This window comes from Telopea speciosissima, chromosome 1 (genome assembly GCF_018873765.1).
Source record: "Telopea speciosissima isolate NSW1024214 ecotype Mountain lineage chromosome 1, Tspe_v1, whole genome shotgun sequence".
NCBI lineage: Eukaryota > Viridiplantae > Streptophyta > Magnoliopsida > Proteales > Proteaceae > Telopea > Telopea speciosissima.
In genome coordinates this window covers 3129018-3144158 of record NC_057916.1, presented here as the reverse complement: position 1 = coordinate 3144158, position 15141 = coordinate 3129018, and the positions used below count along the sequence as shown (strand labels likewise).

General features: G+C 38.0%; 1 protein-coding gene and 1 long non-coding RNA gene across 2 annotated transcripts in view; one reads left to right on the top strand and one right to left on the bottom strand.

Annotated features, from left to right (window-relative positions):
- LOC122641144 overlaps positions 1-15141 on the bottom strand; it is a 22595-nt gene extending 7454 nt beyond the window's left edge. The window contains exon 1 of the long non-coding RNA XR_006329816.1: positions 15016-15141. This is a non-coding gene — a long non-coding RNA (uncharacterized LOC122641144). The remainder of the gene's footprint in view (positions 1-15015) is intronic.
- Positions 594-15066, top strand: LOC122641105. Its single transcript, XM_043834429.1, has 8 exons — positions 594-727; positions 1205-1256; positions 3442-3515; positions 4728-4829; positions 9435-9578; positions 10433-10484; positions 12701-12774; positions 14924-15066. Exons 1-8 carry the CDS (start codon positions 597-599, stop codon positions 15054-15056), a joined length of 762 nt encoding a protein of 253 aa, XP_043690364.1. The 5' UTR covers positions 594-596; the 3' UTR covers positions 15057-15066.

Genomic DNA, 15141 nt, shown 5'->3' with positions numbered 1-15141 from the left:
TCATGGATCATGGCCCACAATTGCAAATGTTTAACTAAAATATCTCTCTTAGGGTGTTTTGGACGGTCAATCTGTCATGGGTCCATGGCCCACAAATCACAATTGCAAAATGAACTAAATATCTCTCTTAGGGTGTTTTGGTAATTTCGAACTCTAATCACACTATCATTTGTCCTAATTCTAAATGTGTTAATTTCAAATTGAAACCAATCAAATTGGTTCACTTTTGGTTTTATATATTTTGTTTTAAAAAAAATCGATTTGGTTTAATGTTGAACTGATAAATCTGTCAATTCTACACCGGACACACACTGACACTGTATAATAAAAAATCTAAACCATACTGGTAATAGTATTATCGACTTCAAATTGATTAATAATTGGTTCGGTCTATCAATTACAATATGAAACGACTTGAACCGAACCGTTTAAACTGAAACCAAACCAATTAACACTAACACTCATCTTCCTCTTCTTCTTCAGACGTGGGATTTGCTTATCCACTAATCCACAAATACGACCATTCTTCTGCTGCTTCTTTCATCCTTTCGAAGAAGAACTTCAATTCATACTTTCTCCAAACAGAACAGCTTCCAATGGCTAAGGCGGTGTTTACTGTGAATGCCTTAAAAATTCTGTTCTTTGTGTTGGGTTGCTTGATGTTGGCAACCCTCATCTACACTCTCTCCACCGATGGTTCTCCATTCCGCAGAGAACTCTTCACACCGTAAGTAGTCTCCCTAAATTGCTGCCTCACTGGTTCTACTTTTGTTGCATTTCCCCCCTTTTTTTTTAAATTTATATTAATGATAATGAATTGTTCTTCATCCAAACAAAAAACTCGTTTCATGGTATACTGTAATCTATTCTCTGATTAATCTGTAATACTTTTAACCTAATTTTGGTTAGTTCACTCATAACTAAGCTTCAGTAACTAGTGCGCACTTAGAGAAGTGATCATTCTCTAAAATACTACTACTTTCTTTTTCATGGCCACTGTGATTCATTGAATAGAATTGAAGATGTGGGAAAATTTTGGATCTCAGATGGTCATTGGGATCCAATTAGCTACCTTGATTTTTTATTCCCCCACCCCCAATGATAATCAACCATCATATTTTGTGTTTTTGCTGAGGTAATCTGTTTTCTTATGAAGTTTTAAAAATGGTATTTAATAGAGACAGTGTTTTATGACCTTCTGCAGGGGGATGGCAGCAATCTTGGTTGATTTCTATATCAATGTTATCGCACTAGCGGTATGGTGCACCATTTGTATGCTTCTTTTCATTTTTATGCAAGAAAAGTTTAAAGGGATATGCAGTGAGTTGTTTAAGAACTTAAAAAAGAAAAATGTATCACCTTTCTAGCAATTTTTACTATTATGACTTATTTTGCAGAGCTTAAGATACCTTTCTTATATCTGATGTTTTTTGTATATGTTCATGAGTGTTTGAATTTATGTGATTTTCAATTTTATATTGGTTACCTTAATGCAGTAAATTCTTTGCTGCAAGCTAGCTAAGAAATTTTGCTTAATTTCTGACTGAAATACAATTGGTGCAGATACTTGGAGTACTGTCCTATAGGTTGGTGCATGATTTAAGCCCTGTTCTGAAAGGGCTTATGTCCTAGTCCTCGTAATGTAGTCCTAGGTAGGAGTAATCCCACTAGGAACCAGGGTAATGAACACACCAAGGCTGGCTGATTGGGTTAGGGTTCAGAAATCTAGGTCAAAACTAGGGTTAGGGTTGGAGAATGGCAATGGGGTTTATGGGGTTCTAATGTGCAGGTCTAGGGTGCTTTTATGGCATATAAATAATAGGATTTGGGAAGGTTTTAAAATTCTGCAATACTGGACAGAATTGTGTTGCAGGTTTTGGGTTTTAATGGAGTGAGGGAATGGAAGGGTTAGAAGAAGAAATTGGGTGTCAAACTTACTGGAGAATCCACTGGCAGCAGCTTGAACAGATGTGAAGGATAGAGCCACCTTCGAATTGAAGAAGATCCTCCCAGCCGTCACGGCGTAAGGAGTCAACCGGATTCCACCAGTCCCTTTCCACCTTGATAGAACCACAAGGATGCACACTCACAAGGAGCAACACTCAACAGAGCAGGGCAGCAGCAATAACAGCAAACAAAAGCTTTTCATTAATCAAATTCGTATGTAATGCTGGCCTCCCTTACAAACTTATATAGAAGACTCAAAAATAGACTTAGACACTAAAAAGGAATGGCTTAACCCTATTCCTAACCTATTAGGTAATTTAAACTGACTAGGAAACTAGAATACTAAAGGAAATAGACTCAAAACATGGCTGGACTTATAGAGTCCTAATCCAACCCAACTTACATCACATGACCACTTAAGTTGTCACATGACCACTTAACTAAGTCACATGATTACTTAAATTGAACCAATTTGAACCGGTTCAATTAAAAAAACATAAAAATAAACTAATTATTTGGCTAATTCCGTATGCAACCTATATACCCCTAGTTTAGGCTCATTAAAGTGGCCTATTACATAGAAAACCCATGGGATCAAAGGCCCAACATGTATATAACCCAACCCTAGGCCTATTTCTAAAGAAATAAGCCAATATCTATGATGAACCTGCATCACCTCGTCAAGTTTCTTATTAGATAGTTAGAAGCAAATTCTAAGAAGACTTAATGACCTTCTTTAACTCATTGAATTTTCTAAAGGCTCCATTTGGATAGTTTTATGATCCATTCTCATCTTTTATTTGGAAGGATTTCACACACCAGGTCTTTAATACAACAAATCTAGGCCATGCTTCTATGTGACAAGATGTTCCTCTTATCATTGAAAATGGGGCAACTGGAGCTCAAGTTAACTCCTCAAATTTACTTCGTAAATATTTTCTTGTCTGAGTGAATGCAAATTGAACCTTTGGAAAATAAGGGACAGTCAAATGCTATGCAGTTTGATTGTAAAATACCATATTTGTAATTCTTTTGATCATAGTTGTCAAAGCGTCTCTTAGATGATGCCTAGGCATCCTGGCCACTTTTTTTTTGGGGCCTTGTTGACGTCGCCTTAGTTTTTTACCCCCCTCGACTGCCTTGGTTCATCTAGGCACAGTGACAACTATGCTTTTGATATTGAGTGATTAATGGTGTTGATATACTGATACTGACTTTCAAAAGTGAGATGACTTATTGTTGATATATATTGAAGTGTTAATGAGTTACACTTTTGCTTCTTTAATCCAGAGCACGAGCTAGAAGAGAGCTGAAATATTGGTTTCTCATGTGTATAAGAGTTCCTGCATCTAAGCGTGCGTAATTTTGTATAATGGCTAACAGTTGCTTATTCTTTGAACTGTAGTGAAGGTAGACTATAGATATTTTTCGTAATTTGTTTTACTTAGATAACTCAGTTTTCACTTGTTCTTATTGATCTCTCTAACCTCTCAGGTTTGGGTTGCCTACAAGGAATCAAACTGGATTAGTGGAGCACTCTGGATAATTCTATTAGTATGTTTTGGAAGGTAACCTTTATGTGTTCTTCCTTTCTTCTTTTCAGTGTGACAAGCATAGCTTCTTTTATTAAATAAAATGTATCCTTCATTTTATCCTTTTGACTTCTTTGTGGCCACTGTTACACAAAAATTTGATGTATGGTTTATCATTATGGGGAATTTCGAATTGTAGTACTTGTTTAAATTGTCTTAGTTTGTGTAAAACAAAAAAAGAGAACCTATAAAATAGAGAGAGACTGATGCAGTTGCGTTAAACATTAATCCTGTATGGAGGCCTAGGAGGCTCATAAGGTGCTTATGGCAGTCCAATGGGCTGAAATTTACCTTTGGATAGTTATATTTTAGGTTGGCCTTTTACTCTTTTTTTTTTTTTTGGGGGGGGGGGGTGAGAGGTTCGTTGTAATGTGCCTAATTTATAAGTCCATTATGTGGGGATAAAGTTAGTACATGGGATTAGTAGTTCAGTTAAGTATTTGAGTTAAATTAGAATACTTAATAGCTAGATAAAGCTTGTTTTGGATTTATTTACTTTATTGAGTGTCTTAAGAGTTTTGGTGCTGTTGAGCAGTACATACGGGATGGATATCCCAAACCTGGTTTCTTCTCTTCTTCTTTCTTCCAAAAAGATCGATTTCATCTCTTTCTTTCTCCCCTTCCATCAATCTGATTTCTTTCCTTACCAATGCAATTTCTTCTTTTATTTCAGATATAATCACAGATTTAATCATTGGGCTTGCTTGCATCTGAGATCCATAATTTGGATTTTCAGATTGCATTATTTGGTATCAGAGCAAACTTGGCCATGGATTCCTTTGCCCAACGGAAAGCTTGCTTTTTTATTCATGATAGAAGGGTGAAGTGACAATTTCATCTCGCGGTCTGTGGTGGTCATGTATTTTGCTTATGATCCTTCTGTTTAAAAAAACAAAAAAAAAAAGCATCCAGTGCACGAGGCTCCCGCTACTCCAGGGCTTGGGATGGGCAAATGTCAGCTTTACCCCCTGTTTTGCTGGAGAGGCTGTTTCCAAGTTTTGAACCCACAACCAAGAAGTTGCAATAGCGCAACTTAACCGTTGCACCAAGGCTCACACACTCTTATGATCCTTTTGTATCTTCAAATAATAGTTCATCACTTTCCATTAACCTAATCTTGCGTGATAGTTTTGTTTGTACTTTGTTTCAACTTTTAATCTCATTACTGACACTTTAATTCCATTTCAGCATCACTACATGTGCCTATATTGTTGTCCAACTTTTCAAGGTCTCATCTCAAGATCCTTTACAAGACCCTATGTACCATGTTTTGTTGCGGCATTGGAACAAGTAAGCTTACTACAGTTACTTGTTAGATATAAATTCTATAGTTCAAGAATATGATCTTTTTTAAAAAAAATTACCTTGATTGATATTTTTCTTCTTGTTTGTTTTTTCTTTCCATAATTACTCCATTAAAGCTTTCTTTCAGTTGTCAGCACTCAGCTCCATAATTTTATTGAGTCATTTAAGTTTCTGGTATCTTAAGTTCCATGATCCCAGAAGCCATTTCACTAGTGGCTGTTAATTTAAACAACGATATGTCCAAGAAGCCCTTGACATCATGTTTTTATTCTGCTGAGTGAAATTAAATAAATAGAACATAAATCATATTCAAGTCTCATTCATACCTTGTTCATGCAAAAGAAAAGGAGCATCAGCCACATATAACTTGGATAATCCCAATCAGACAGATTAATGTGTTTTGGAATCTGGAATGAAATCTAGAAGAACTCAAGGCTGCTGAAACACTCTAGCAGTCCAGGATTGATAGAACAGGACAGTGACAGAATAAGAGATATTAAATATCTTGCAATTCAATGGACAGATCTGGATGAAAACATGGTCGAATATAAAATTAGTGATCTATTAACCATTATCAGAATCTTGAAAATCAGAGGTCAAGAAAGAGATGAAACTCAGCTAGCTTAAACTTCAAGCTAGATTCATTAGCTGAGAAATTAAGAAAGATAGTGATGATCTGATATCAACATTAGATATGATGCAAATAGAAACCTGGATTTCAGACTTGAAGATTAGAAGCAACAAGCGATCAGAGTTTTGAACCTGTATGTAGAATAGAAAGGATAGGAGAGAGAATAAGAGATTCAAGAAGAAAGAGAAGTAGAATGAGAAGAATATGAGTAGTAGAAAGGTATCACCTGGTTGCTGTGGAACCAGAATAAGCAGAAGAATTGAGAGAAGCAATAGGCATTAGGCCAAGGAAGGTTCCTTCACCCATGTATGCACAGTTTAACAGCTCAAAAACCGTTTAAAATAACTCAATTCGATTGTTCACATCATTCCATTTGATTGGGTCACAAAAGGACTTCAGTCACTCTCTCACACTGAGCTAACTTAATAGGCTCAAAACTGAACTGTATGCTTGCTAATGAATGTCCTAATCTAACTCAAACTTTCTAACTTAGAAGCTAAGACACTATTCCAATCTGCAAACTTAATCTCCAATATATGGGCTCATAAACTAGGCCTGCTAAAGTGTAACCCATTAAAATAGAAGGCCCAATGTACTGACTACCCATAGCTTAATTTCATCCCATTGAACTTCCGCCAGCCCCTTGTGGGCTTCCCTAGTGGATCATGTCGATCCATCCAGTCAAATGCAACTGCATCATTTTTATTTTTAGTCAAGCCACTATTCATTATTGGGATTTAGAAATGGGAACTAACAGTGCCTTCTATAAGGTTTTTGATTTCGTTCCCTATATATATTTGGGTTGGGGGGTGAATCAGTGGTATTTTGTTATCTCTTACTTGTTAAATCCCATCCTTTCCATTTCAACAACTGTCTTCTAAACTCAAAAAACATTCTGCTCTGCAAATTCAATGTAACAGAGGTGCTATCAACTCCTTACCAAAAACAAAAACAAAAGCAAAATCCAATTTACTAAGAAATCTGTAACAGCATCATAATTCATAAAGGTCTCTTGGTAGTGAAATGTGAAATTGGTTTTGATTTTGATGGTACTTTCAAGTTTCGACTGCCTCATGGTGGAGCTAAAAAACAATTGGAGTGGTCGTAATAGTTTTTACTCCTTTCCTGGGCAAAAGTGTCTTTCTTTATGTTGTTGGCCTCAAGTAGGAAAAAGGTTTTGCCATATTCAACTCTTATCTCATTTGAAAAGCGAGTCATGTTTCGAATTCCAAAAAGACAGGGCGTACTCAGTGCACAAGACTCCCGCCACTGCGGGGTCTGGGGAGGGTCATAATGTATGCAGCCTTACCCCTGCTTTCGCAGAGAGGCTGTTTCCAGACTTGAATCCATGACCACTTGGTCACAATGGAGCAATCTTTACCGTTGCACCAAGGCCCGCGCTCTTGCCAACCTGTTTCAAATTCTCCAAGCTACTAATAAATGAACTATACCATTTGATCCCTTTCTCGGCAAAAAAATTGTAATAATTGCAGAGGGATTTGACCAGAAATCTCTTCCCTATCCTGTAAATCTTTGTTAAAAAATGGAATCAGCGAAAAAGTGACGTGCTAAAAAAGTCAACTCTTATCTCCTTTATTTCTAGGTGTAGCAAACCGGATCCCTCTATAATATCAAATGCATTTTATGATATCAACAGCAAAGATGAAAGTAAAACAGCCAGAAATTTCCCCCATTTTATGTGTCAGGTTTGGAGCAGATCCACACAAATCCAGAACCAAATCTGATCTTGATACGGATTCATGATGTTGGATTCAAACATGATCCAGAATTTTGAGGGATCTATTTATGGATTGATGGATAAATCTGATCCATAATGGATCAGATATGGGTTCAAGTCTGGATATTTAAGCCTAATCTTTGTTTACTTTTATGGCAGAGACATATGGGGACTTTACCAAGGCACTTTCCTGATTCAGGTCTGAACCCAACTTGCCTAACCTTTATCAGGCCCAAGAATTAATCTGGTCTAATCCTATTATCTGAACCATTATTCTAATGGAGCAGATTTCAGAGCTGACTCTCTCCATTTTATGCCGTATAACTGGGCATCAGGAGAATTGCATTCTCCATCTTCATGATTTTATCCCCTTGACCAATAGGAATTGACATCTCCACCTACATTTGAGGAGTTCAATTTCTGTTCAGACGAGGGAATTAGTTGCTTTGATGGGGAATCTAACCATTTCGACTACCAATCATTTATTGATGCAATCCCAGGGTTCGAAAAACCCTGATTCAGATCGTTATGGGCCTACCCAAGTGTACAATAGCAAAAAGTTGACAGGACCATTTGTGTTTGAAAACCTAGAAAGTAGAAACTGTCATCGTTTGGCTGAGGACAACATTTTTTGTGAAGATCTCGCACAATGCGTTTCATTTCAGAGTGATATAAATCCTAGAGATTCACTTAACTTTTAATTGTTGAAACACGAAATCTCTTTAGGGAGAGGGAGCATTGTTTTGTTTTGTTGCAGAAGTAGAATGGGAGCCAATTCGAAGTCGATTGGGAGTTTCTTATTTGTTTCTGTTTTATTTTATTTCTTTATTTAAACAAGTGTAAGGCTGTTCATCCCCCATGATTTAAATATGGAATGGAATCATTTTTTTTTAAATTGAGGTTGGTGCCTCTCCCTTCTCTCTCCTCTATTTTTTAAGTAAACCCGCCACCAGCAGATCCATCTCTCTGATCTGCTTCAATTCCCCTCACTTTTTCATGGACTTAATACTGTTACAGTGTCTGCTACAACCTTGCTGCTTATCCTATTAGCCATGCTCATATCAAATTTATGGGAAAGTATTACCATATTCTTCATGAGTGAGTTGCTTTTGCTATTCTTTATGTTCAATTTATTCCCAGTGAAGATTAAATCACAGGCAATTTAACTAGAGAATTATCATTTTAGTGTTTCGAACAATTGCATAGCAAGCTGTCCTATGTTCCATCCTTTAGCTTGAGGAGGTTATATATAATACACAATTGTAATCTATATTTTTTGTATGGGACTCCAAGATTTTTTCCAGATCAAATTTTGAGGTCCTTGTTCACACTGATATTACTTGGACTATTTTGCTTCTTTGTGATGTCAGCATCTTCCTTGCTTCTTTGCTGAAATTATGCTGAGAAGATTCCAATCTTCTGTACTTTCTGTTAGTCCTATTCTATATGCTTTTGCCAAACATATGGAAATAGACAACCATTTCAATTTTGAACGATAACCAAGTTGTGCACTGTACCTTTTAAATTATTTGCCAGTGCTTTTATGAAGATCAACTTGCAGTTGCAGGCATTTTCACCTAATGCTCTAAGCACTCATCAGCTATCTCATAACACTCATTAACTATTATGATATTTTTTTATGTATTATTAACTTTATTTCAAGAGGTGGTATGTGGGCCTGAGGACCAGACTCTTCTTTGTTTGAGCTGCTCCCATGCACGCAGACCGGAAGATCTCAGTTGTCCTGGACTGGACAAGAACATAGATATCTTAGTGGGACCAGGGAGCTAGTCTCTATCGATCTTTTCTAGGATTCCTTATCACGCTACGCATGGAAATCTTTCCATTGATAGATAAGAGGGCTCCCCCCTTTAACAGAGTCAACAAGACCGCTAAATGACTATGTGCTATATGTACTAGTTACAGGTATGTGAGGTCCTAAGGCTTCTATTTTGAATGTTGTTTTGGTGAATAACAGTAATTTCCTCACCTTTTTGTATATTTTTCTGTATATTATTTTCCTGTGAGTATGCTATAAATTCCTTCACTGGGCACAAGTGAAAATTTCGGGAAATCTAAATGGGAAGTGGATGTACTTTTGGTATTTCTTTGATCCTGTGTATATGTTCCATACTTCCATTTGTAATATATTTTCTTTTTACTTCATAAATATTTTCACTAGAGTATGATTTGTGCACCATTTGTTATTATTTTTTTCTAGTGGTGATGTTGAAAGAAATAGGACCATCTCCTTCGTCTTGGTTGCAAGAGTTCTTTTCAGTGCATTGGGTTGCTTGATGTTGGGAACACTGATTTGCACCATAATTATTGATGGCCTTCATTCCCGCAGAGAGCTATGGACACCGTAAGTGCTTCTTCATATTTCGATTGTTCTTCTTTTGGACTTAAGATAATATCTGAAAGATTGTATGTACATACAAAGAGACCTACCTAGATTTGATAAGGAGACAGGTGTGGACTTCAAGGGCTATTTGGTTTGTATTAATGGTTGTACCTCTCCAATTTAGATGGTCCATTGTACAGCCCTGAGTATTGACTGACCGTGGCACCCTGTAGAACAAATTGTTCAATCTGGAAGATTCTCTCCTAACATGTGAAGTTTCTATTCTAATGCATTTTCCCATGAAGTGAAAATAAAGCCCTTTTATTTTACCTGTCAACCTGTGTTTGACATCAACCCCCATTGGCCCATATTTCCCGCCATCAGCCCATCAGGGGGAAAAAAGATAAAGTCATTATCTTGTTTGCAGAAATTACAAAGGGGAAATTCAAATACATCGTGGACCATACGATTGGGTTCACAATACGAAATTTGGCTCGTGGTCAGCCCAGAGATACCCTGTCCATTACAGTCAGAATGGGCCGAATGGCCACAGCATCTCTCCATGTGTTTCAATCCTTTGCCCCGTATGTATGAATGATTTGATGGAGGAGTTGTACTCATGCTGTTAATTCTCTTGAATTTTCTTCCACTTATTTTTTTTCTTTCTATATTCTTTTCTTGTTTCTGTTGTCCTTAATTTATTCTCGGACCCATTTGCAAGTCTCTTCCATGAATTCAGATTTGTACCATTCAAGCACTTCACTTGTATGTACTTTGTAGACCCACCGTCCATTTATGTGTATGCTGATGTGCATGTAAACTTTTGTAAGTTTTGATTTTTTGATTTTTTTTTCAATGTTTTTCAATGTTTGCAGATGGATGGCAGCAACACTGGTAGATTTGTATATTAATGTTGTGGCTATTGCGGTACGTTACAGCTACATTTTTTTTTTGGTAATATTGACCGTAATTGTCAAGGCGTCCAGGCGCCTTGGTCGCCTAATTGGTGCCACCTTGATTTTAGACCCTTTCCACTGCCTTGGGTCGTCTAGACGCTGTGACAACTATATTGCTATGCGAGTGACTTCAATTTATTCTCTCGAGCATTTTTAGATTTGAAGAAAATGTGTAGAGGAAATTGTTGGAAATGATTGATATTTATGGACTGTGAATATGGAATGGAGTATGGAAGGGATAAGCAGGATAGGTAGGTAATATTGTGATTTCTGGGGATACTATGTGTGATGCTGTCTGGCCCTAAACAGCATGATTGTACTTTCATGGTTATCTTGTTATTATGAAAGGGTATCTGGAGCATGGAGGCATAGAGTAAGGAACCTGATATAGCAAAATCAAATCTTTGGGTGTTTATGCTCCTTCGCTCTACTGGCTGGCAGCACTATGCGGTCACTCTGCGGCTCCGCCCATTGGCTGCTCTGTGCTTCTTTGTCTTTTGGGGAAGATTTTAGGTTTCTATCATGGGTTTCCATTCTGTTTCTGATTTCATTAGGTTTCTTTAACCCTTCCATACTCCCCAAAAAAAAAAAAATGTTCCAACACTTCTTGGTAGTGTTTGTAGCAGGGAAAAAGCGATCTGGTTGGTGGTGGCCAGACCTGAAGAGATCTGTTTGTTTGAAGGTTAAACATTAAGAAACCCAGTCGATGGTGGCCACGAAACAATGGGATAAAAGCAAAAAGAAAAAGAGGGAATGGGGTTCCTGTCGGTGTCGTTGGCAGGGGAATTGTCATGCTGAGTTCAGTACATTGAATCTGTCTCTGTTGGGAGCTCTCCAAGAAAGAAAGAAAGAAGCAGAGGAACAAGAAAGCAAAGGTATCTGCTTGTCTTTCGGTCGTGCAGTGAAGAATGAAGAAGAAGAAGAAGAAGGGCAAAGAGAATGATCTTACTTCCGCTCCTCTTCAAGACAATTGGGGGTTTAATTGGGTGCATCACGACCACATGTGATTGTGCTATACCACTATACCCCCCACTGACCCAGATGGGTTGGCTGGGGTTGGTCATCCGATCCAATTACATGATGTGAACCTGCTCAGCAAGTGACAATGGAGTCAACCGGGCAAGTTGACTCATCCAGAGAAAACAGAGAACAACCTATGGGCAACTTCATGCCAAGTTGGACCGAGTCATACCAAATTTGGATGGCGGTCCCTTGAAGATGTACAAGTGCTTGAAGCTGTGCAGCTGACTACCTGAAGTGTTTGTGTGGATTGTAACATGTATGTGCCATCAAGTTTGTGTACAGTACCTTCTGTGATGCCCAAGACAAGGAGGAGAAGCTTCCCCTTGGTTTTAAAGTCTCTTGTGTGGTGGAGTTGTATCTGCAAATTAGGCATGTGTTTCATCCATGTGCTCCCATATTCTCTCCTTCTACCATATGGCATAACTGAGATTTCACATAGAAGTAATTAAGTGTTCACCTTGAACTAAAGACTTCATGGCTTTCTCGTAGAACTTCAAAAACTCTTGGAACAATAGTATGGGGTTATGGTTATTACATCAAAGGTAGCTTCTAGAACTGATTTCATATCTTACAGTTACAGAAACAATAGAATCTTTCAGTTTGCTAGATAATATTAAGGACTGCAGCAATGTCAAACTATATTATTGTCAGATTCATAGTGTGACACATTTGTTGATTGGCAATTTATGTCCTGTTCTTCAAGCGTTTTCTCTTAGATGGTTGAAATCACTTATAAGTATAAAATTATAGAGTGGTCTTTGGGTGATTGAAGAGGAAAAGAGCAACTGTATGACTATGCCTAAAATGTTCAATGACCCTAAGACCATGTTTGAATGGAAAACTTGTCTTATAACTAATGCTTTAGCACTATGTCCCAGAAAAGAAAACTGTAATTGCATTTATGTGATGATAGACCCACCCCCCAAAAAAATTGCAGAATCAGATTAATTAAATGTGGAGAAATGTGCATGTCATTGTATAACTAATCCTATATGCACATTAATAGTTGAAAGCATACATAACAAATCATATTCAAAATTTTAAGAAATTCTTAGTTTGATGTCTCCCCCATCACATTTTATCCGAATAGAAAGCTTCTTGTTTGGTGGTAATATGGTTACCACCATGACCCTTAAAAATTATGTATGCATTTTTTCATCTCAGGTTTGGATTGCTTACAAAGGATCGAGCTGGATAACTGCACTCTTGTGGATAGTTCTATTGATATGTTTTGGCAGGTATTATCCACTTGCATCTGTAGATACAGCATGAAAAGATTATTATGTTTTCAAAATCAAGTTCATTTTTATATGTACCCTCACTGGACAAATTTCACTGAAATGAAGTTCTCACAGTATAAACTATAAGGCAACCAAAATTAGTCTGTATAATCCGTAGCAGTTTTTCTACTGTGTCATATGATCCTGTAGTTCCTCTTAGCTTATCAAATAAATTTGGGATAAAATCATGTTTTTCAATTTTTTAGCTTAATGAGTCATCTTTCAGTTAGTGATAAGCTCTTAAAAGGTTCATCATACTGTTTGAGAGTTGTAATATTATGTATTTGATTCATAGTCAATAGTTCCTTTTTCTTTCCAATCCCTGGGAATTCTGGATTCTTTATGACAGTAGCAGAAGCTGTTGTGTATTATAGTAAAGGAACTTATTTCGTTCCCATGAAAACATGTGATTCCATTCTTGTTACCCATGAACTGAGCCAAACTGCTCATTCAATGGCTGGCTTTTGTAGTAACCTGAAAAAAACCAAAAATATAGTCATTTGCATCAGGAATTCCTAAGCTTCCCAACCATTTTTTAGTGCCTTTCTTTTTCTTCAGCATAAACACCACTTCCACCCCCACCCCCCACCCCTTTTTCATGGAGCCAAGATTTTGCTTGTTGATAAAATTGGTAATAAATATTATTGTGGGCCTTGGCCTATCAAGGAATGTCAATGTGATGCATAGGGAAACCATACTTTTTCTATATCATTAAATTTAGGGAAAATCTTCATGGCACCTCAGGGGTATCATCACCCACTTTCCTTTCCCATTCCAAGTAAGAATATTCAACTGGATTCTACAACTGATGGGAGTAAATGAGTAATTTAATATCTCTTTCGATTTTCCTGCCAAATAAAAATAATAGGGAAAAAAGTAATCCTTGTCCCATCATCGTGAAGCACAGCCATATCTGCTACTCTTTCTTTTTCTTCCCCTTTTGCTTCTCTGTTTTCTCAACTAGATTTAGATTCCGCCCCCCCCCCCCCTCCTCTGTTGGACTTTCCCAAGCAAGAACAATGACCGGGAAGGGTGAGGGTCCAGCTATCGGAATTGATCTCAGCAATGGTCGAAAATCATGTGAGAGGAAGGGGATGGGAAACTAAAACGAGGAGAGGAGCAGAGTTAGGTGAAATACAAGAAAAGGTAAATGAGTTGTGACCCCGTAACTTCGCGACTGTTGTCATAGTCAACAAGGTTGAAACTTCCAGAAAAAACTTCGAATTGGGAGGGCGATCCTCCTGCTGAACCGTACCCCAAACCGACAAGAGGCACCACTTGCTTTGCAACCGTTGGTTTGTGATTCCAAGCAAAGGGTGTTTGGTTTTAGGCTCTGCTCCTTCTTGTTTGAAGAAACCCTCCACTTCAATTGGTTTTTTTTTTCACGAAAAGCAGACATGAGATAACAAATCCAGTATTTCGCTAAAGATTTTGAAGTTCGATCTATCTGTCCTTATTGCTCCCGATGACTACTTTAACTGTCCTGGCGTTGAAACCAGGGTCCCTATCTTCGGTTGCACTCAGTCCCTTCTGTCTCTCTCTCAAGGCTGAGAGAGTTGATTGTATGTCGCCAAGTGAGAAGTGTTTTTACTCCCTTTAAAGGGCCCCAGAAGCAGAAGATCGCCCGAAGTCTGACGCCCACCACCCACCTCCACTAATCTTCTGTACTCCGTCTCTCCTTTCATCTATCGCCACTCCAACAATTACTCTTGGCAACACCACCACCAATTCAATCAGTGCTTCTGCAGAACTCCCCAGGTGGGCCCCACCTCCAACACTACCAATGGTGGTGCCGCTCCCCGCTAGCATCTCTGCTTGGTTCCAGATCGGAAGAACAGAACCAGCTGGTCCAGATCCCGGGGCTTCAAAAGTCTCCAGGTCGTCTTTAGTTACTTCATCTTCTTCACCCATCTCACAAACCTCTGCCCTCCTCCCAGTTGCCTCCTTAGAAGACGCTGCCACCACCACATCAACTATGTTTGTTCTGGCAATTTTTTTTTTCAAATAAGTCGCGATTTACTTATGTATTTGGTTCTATTTAATGTCCTCCATAGCATTTGTCATATGTCTGAGTTTATTACTAATATTTTTTTGCTCCAATTTGCAGTCTCACAACATGTGCCTTCATAGTCATGCATCTTGCCCACCTTTCATCCCAAGATCCACTCTACCTAGTTTTGTTGAATGATCATAGCAGACAGAGAACTTATCTAAGCAGGGATGCAAGTGTCAGTAGCTGAAGGGATGATATTCCATGGTTTGGTAGTTCTTACCTTCTAATCAGCTTAATTTTGATGGCTCCACTCCAGTTGTGGAAGAGGCCAG

Excerpts from the sequence above, each read along its gene's own strand:
- LOC122641105 (XM_043834429.1), top strand. The coding sequence starts at position 597 with ATGGCTAAGGCGGTGTTTACTGTGAATGCCTTAAAAATTCTGTTCTTT. Across the intron at positions 728-1,204 it reads CGCAGAGAACTCTTCACACC|GGGGATGGCAGCAATCTTGG; the intron begins GTAAGTAGTCTC and ends GACCTTCTGCAG. Across the intron at positions 1,257-3,441 it reads TCAATGTTATCGCACTAGCG|GTTTGGGTTGCCTACAAGGA; the intron begins GTATGGTGCACC and ends CTAACCTCTCAG.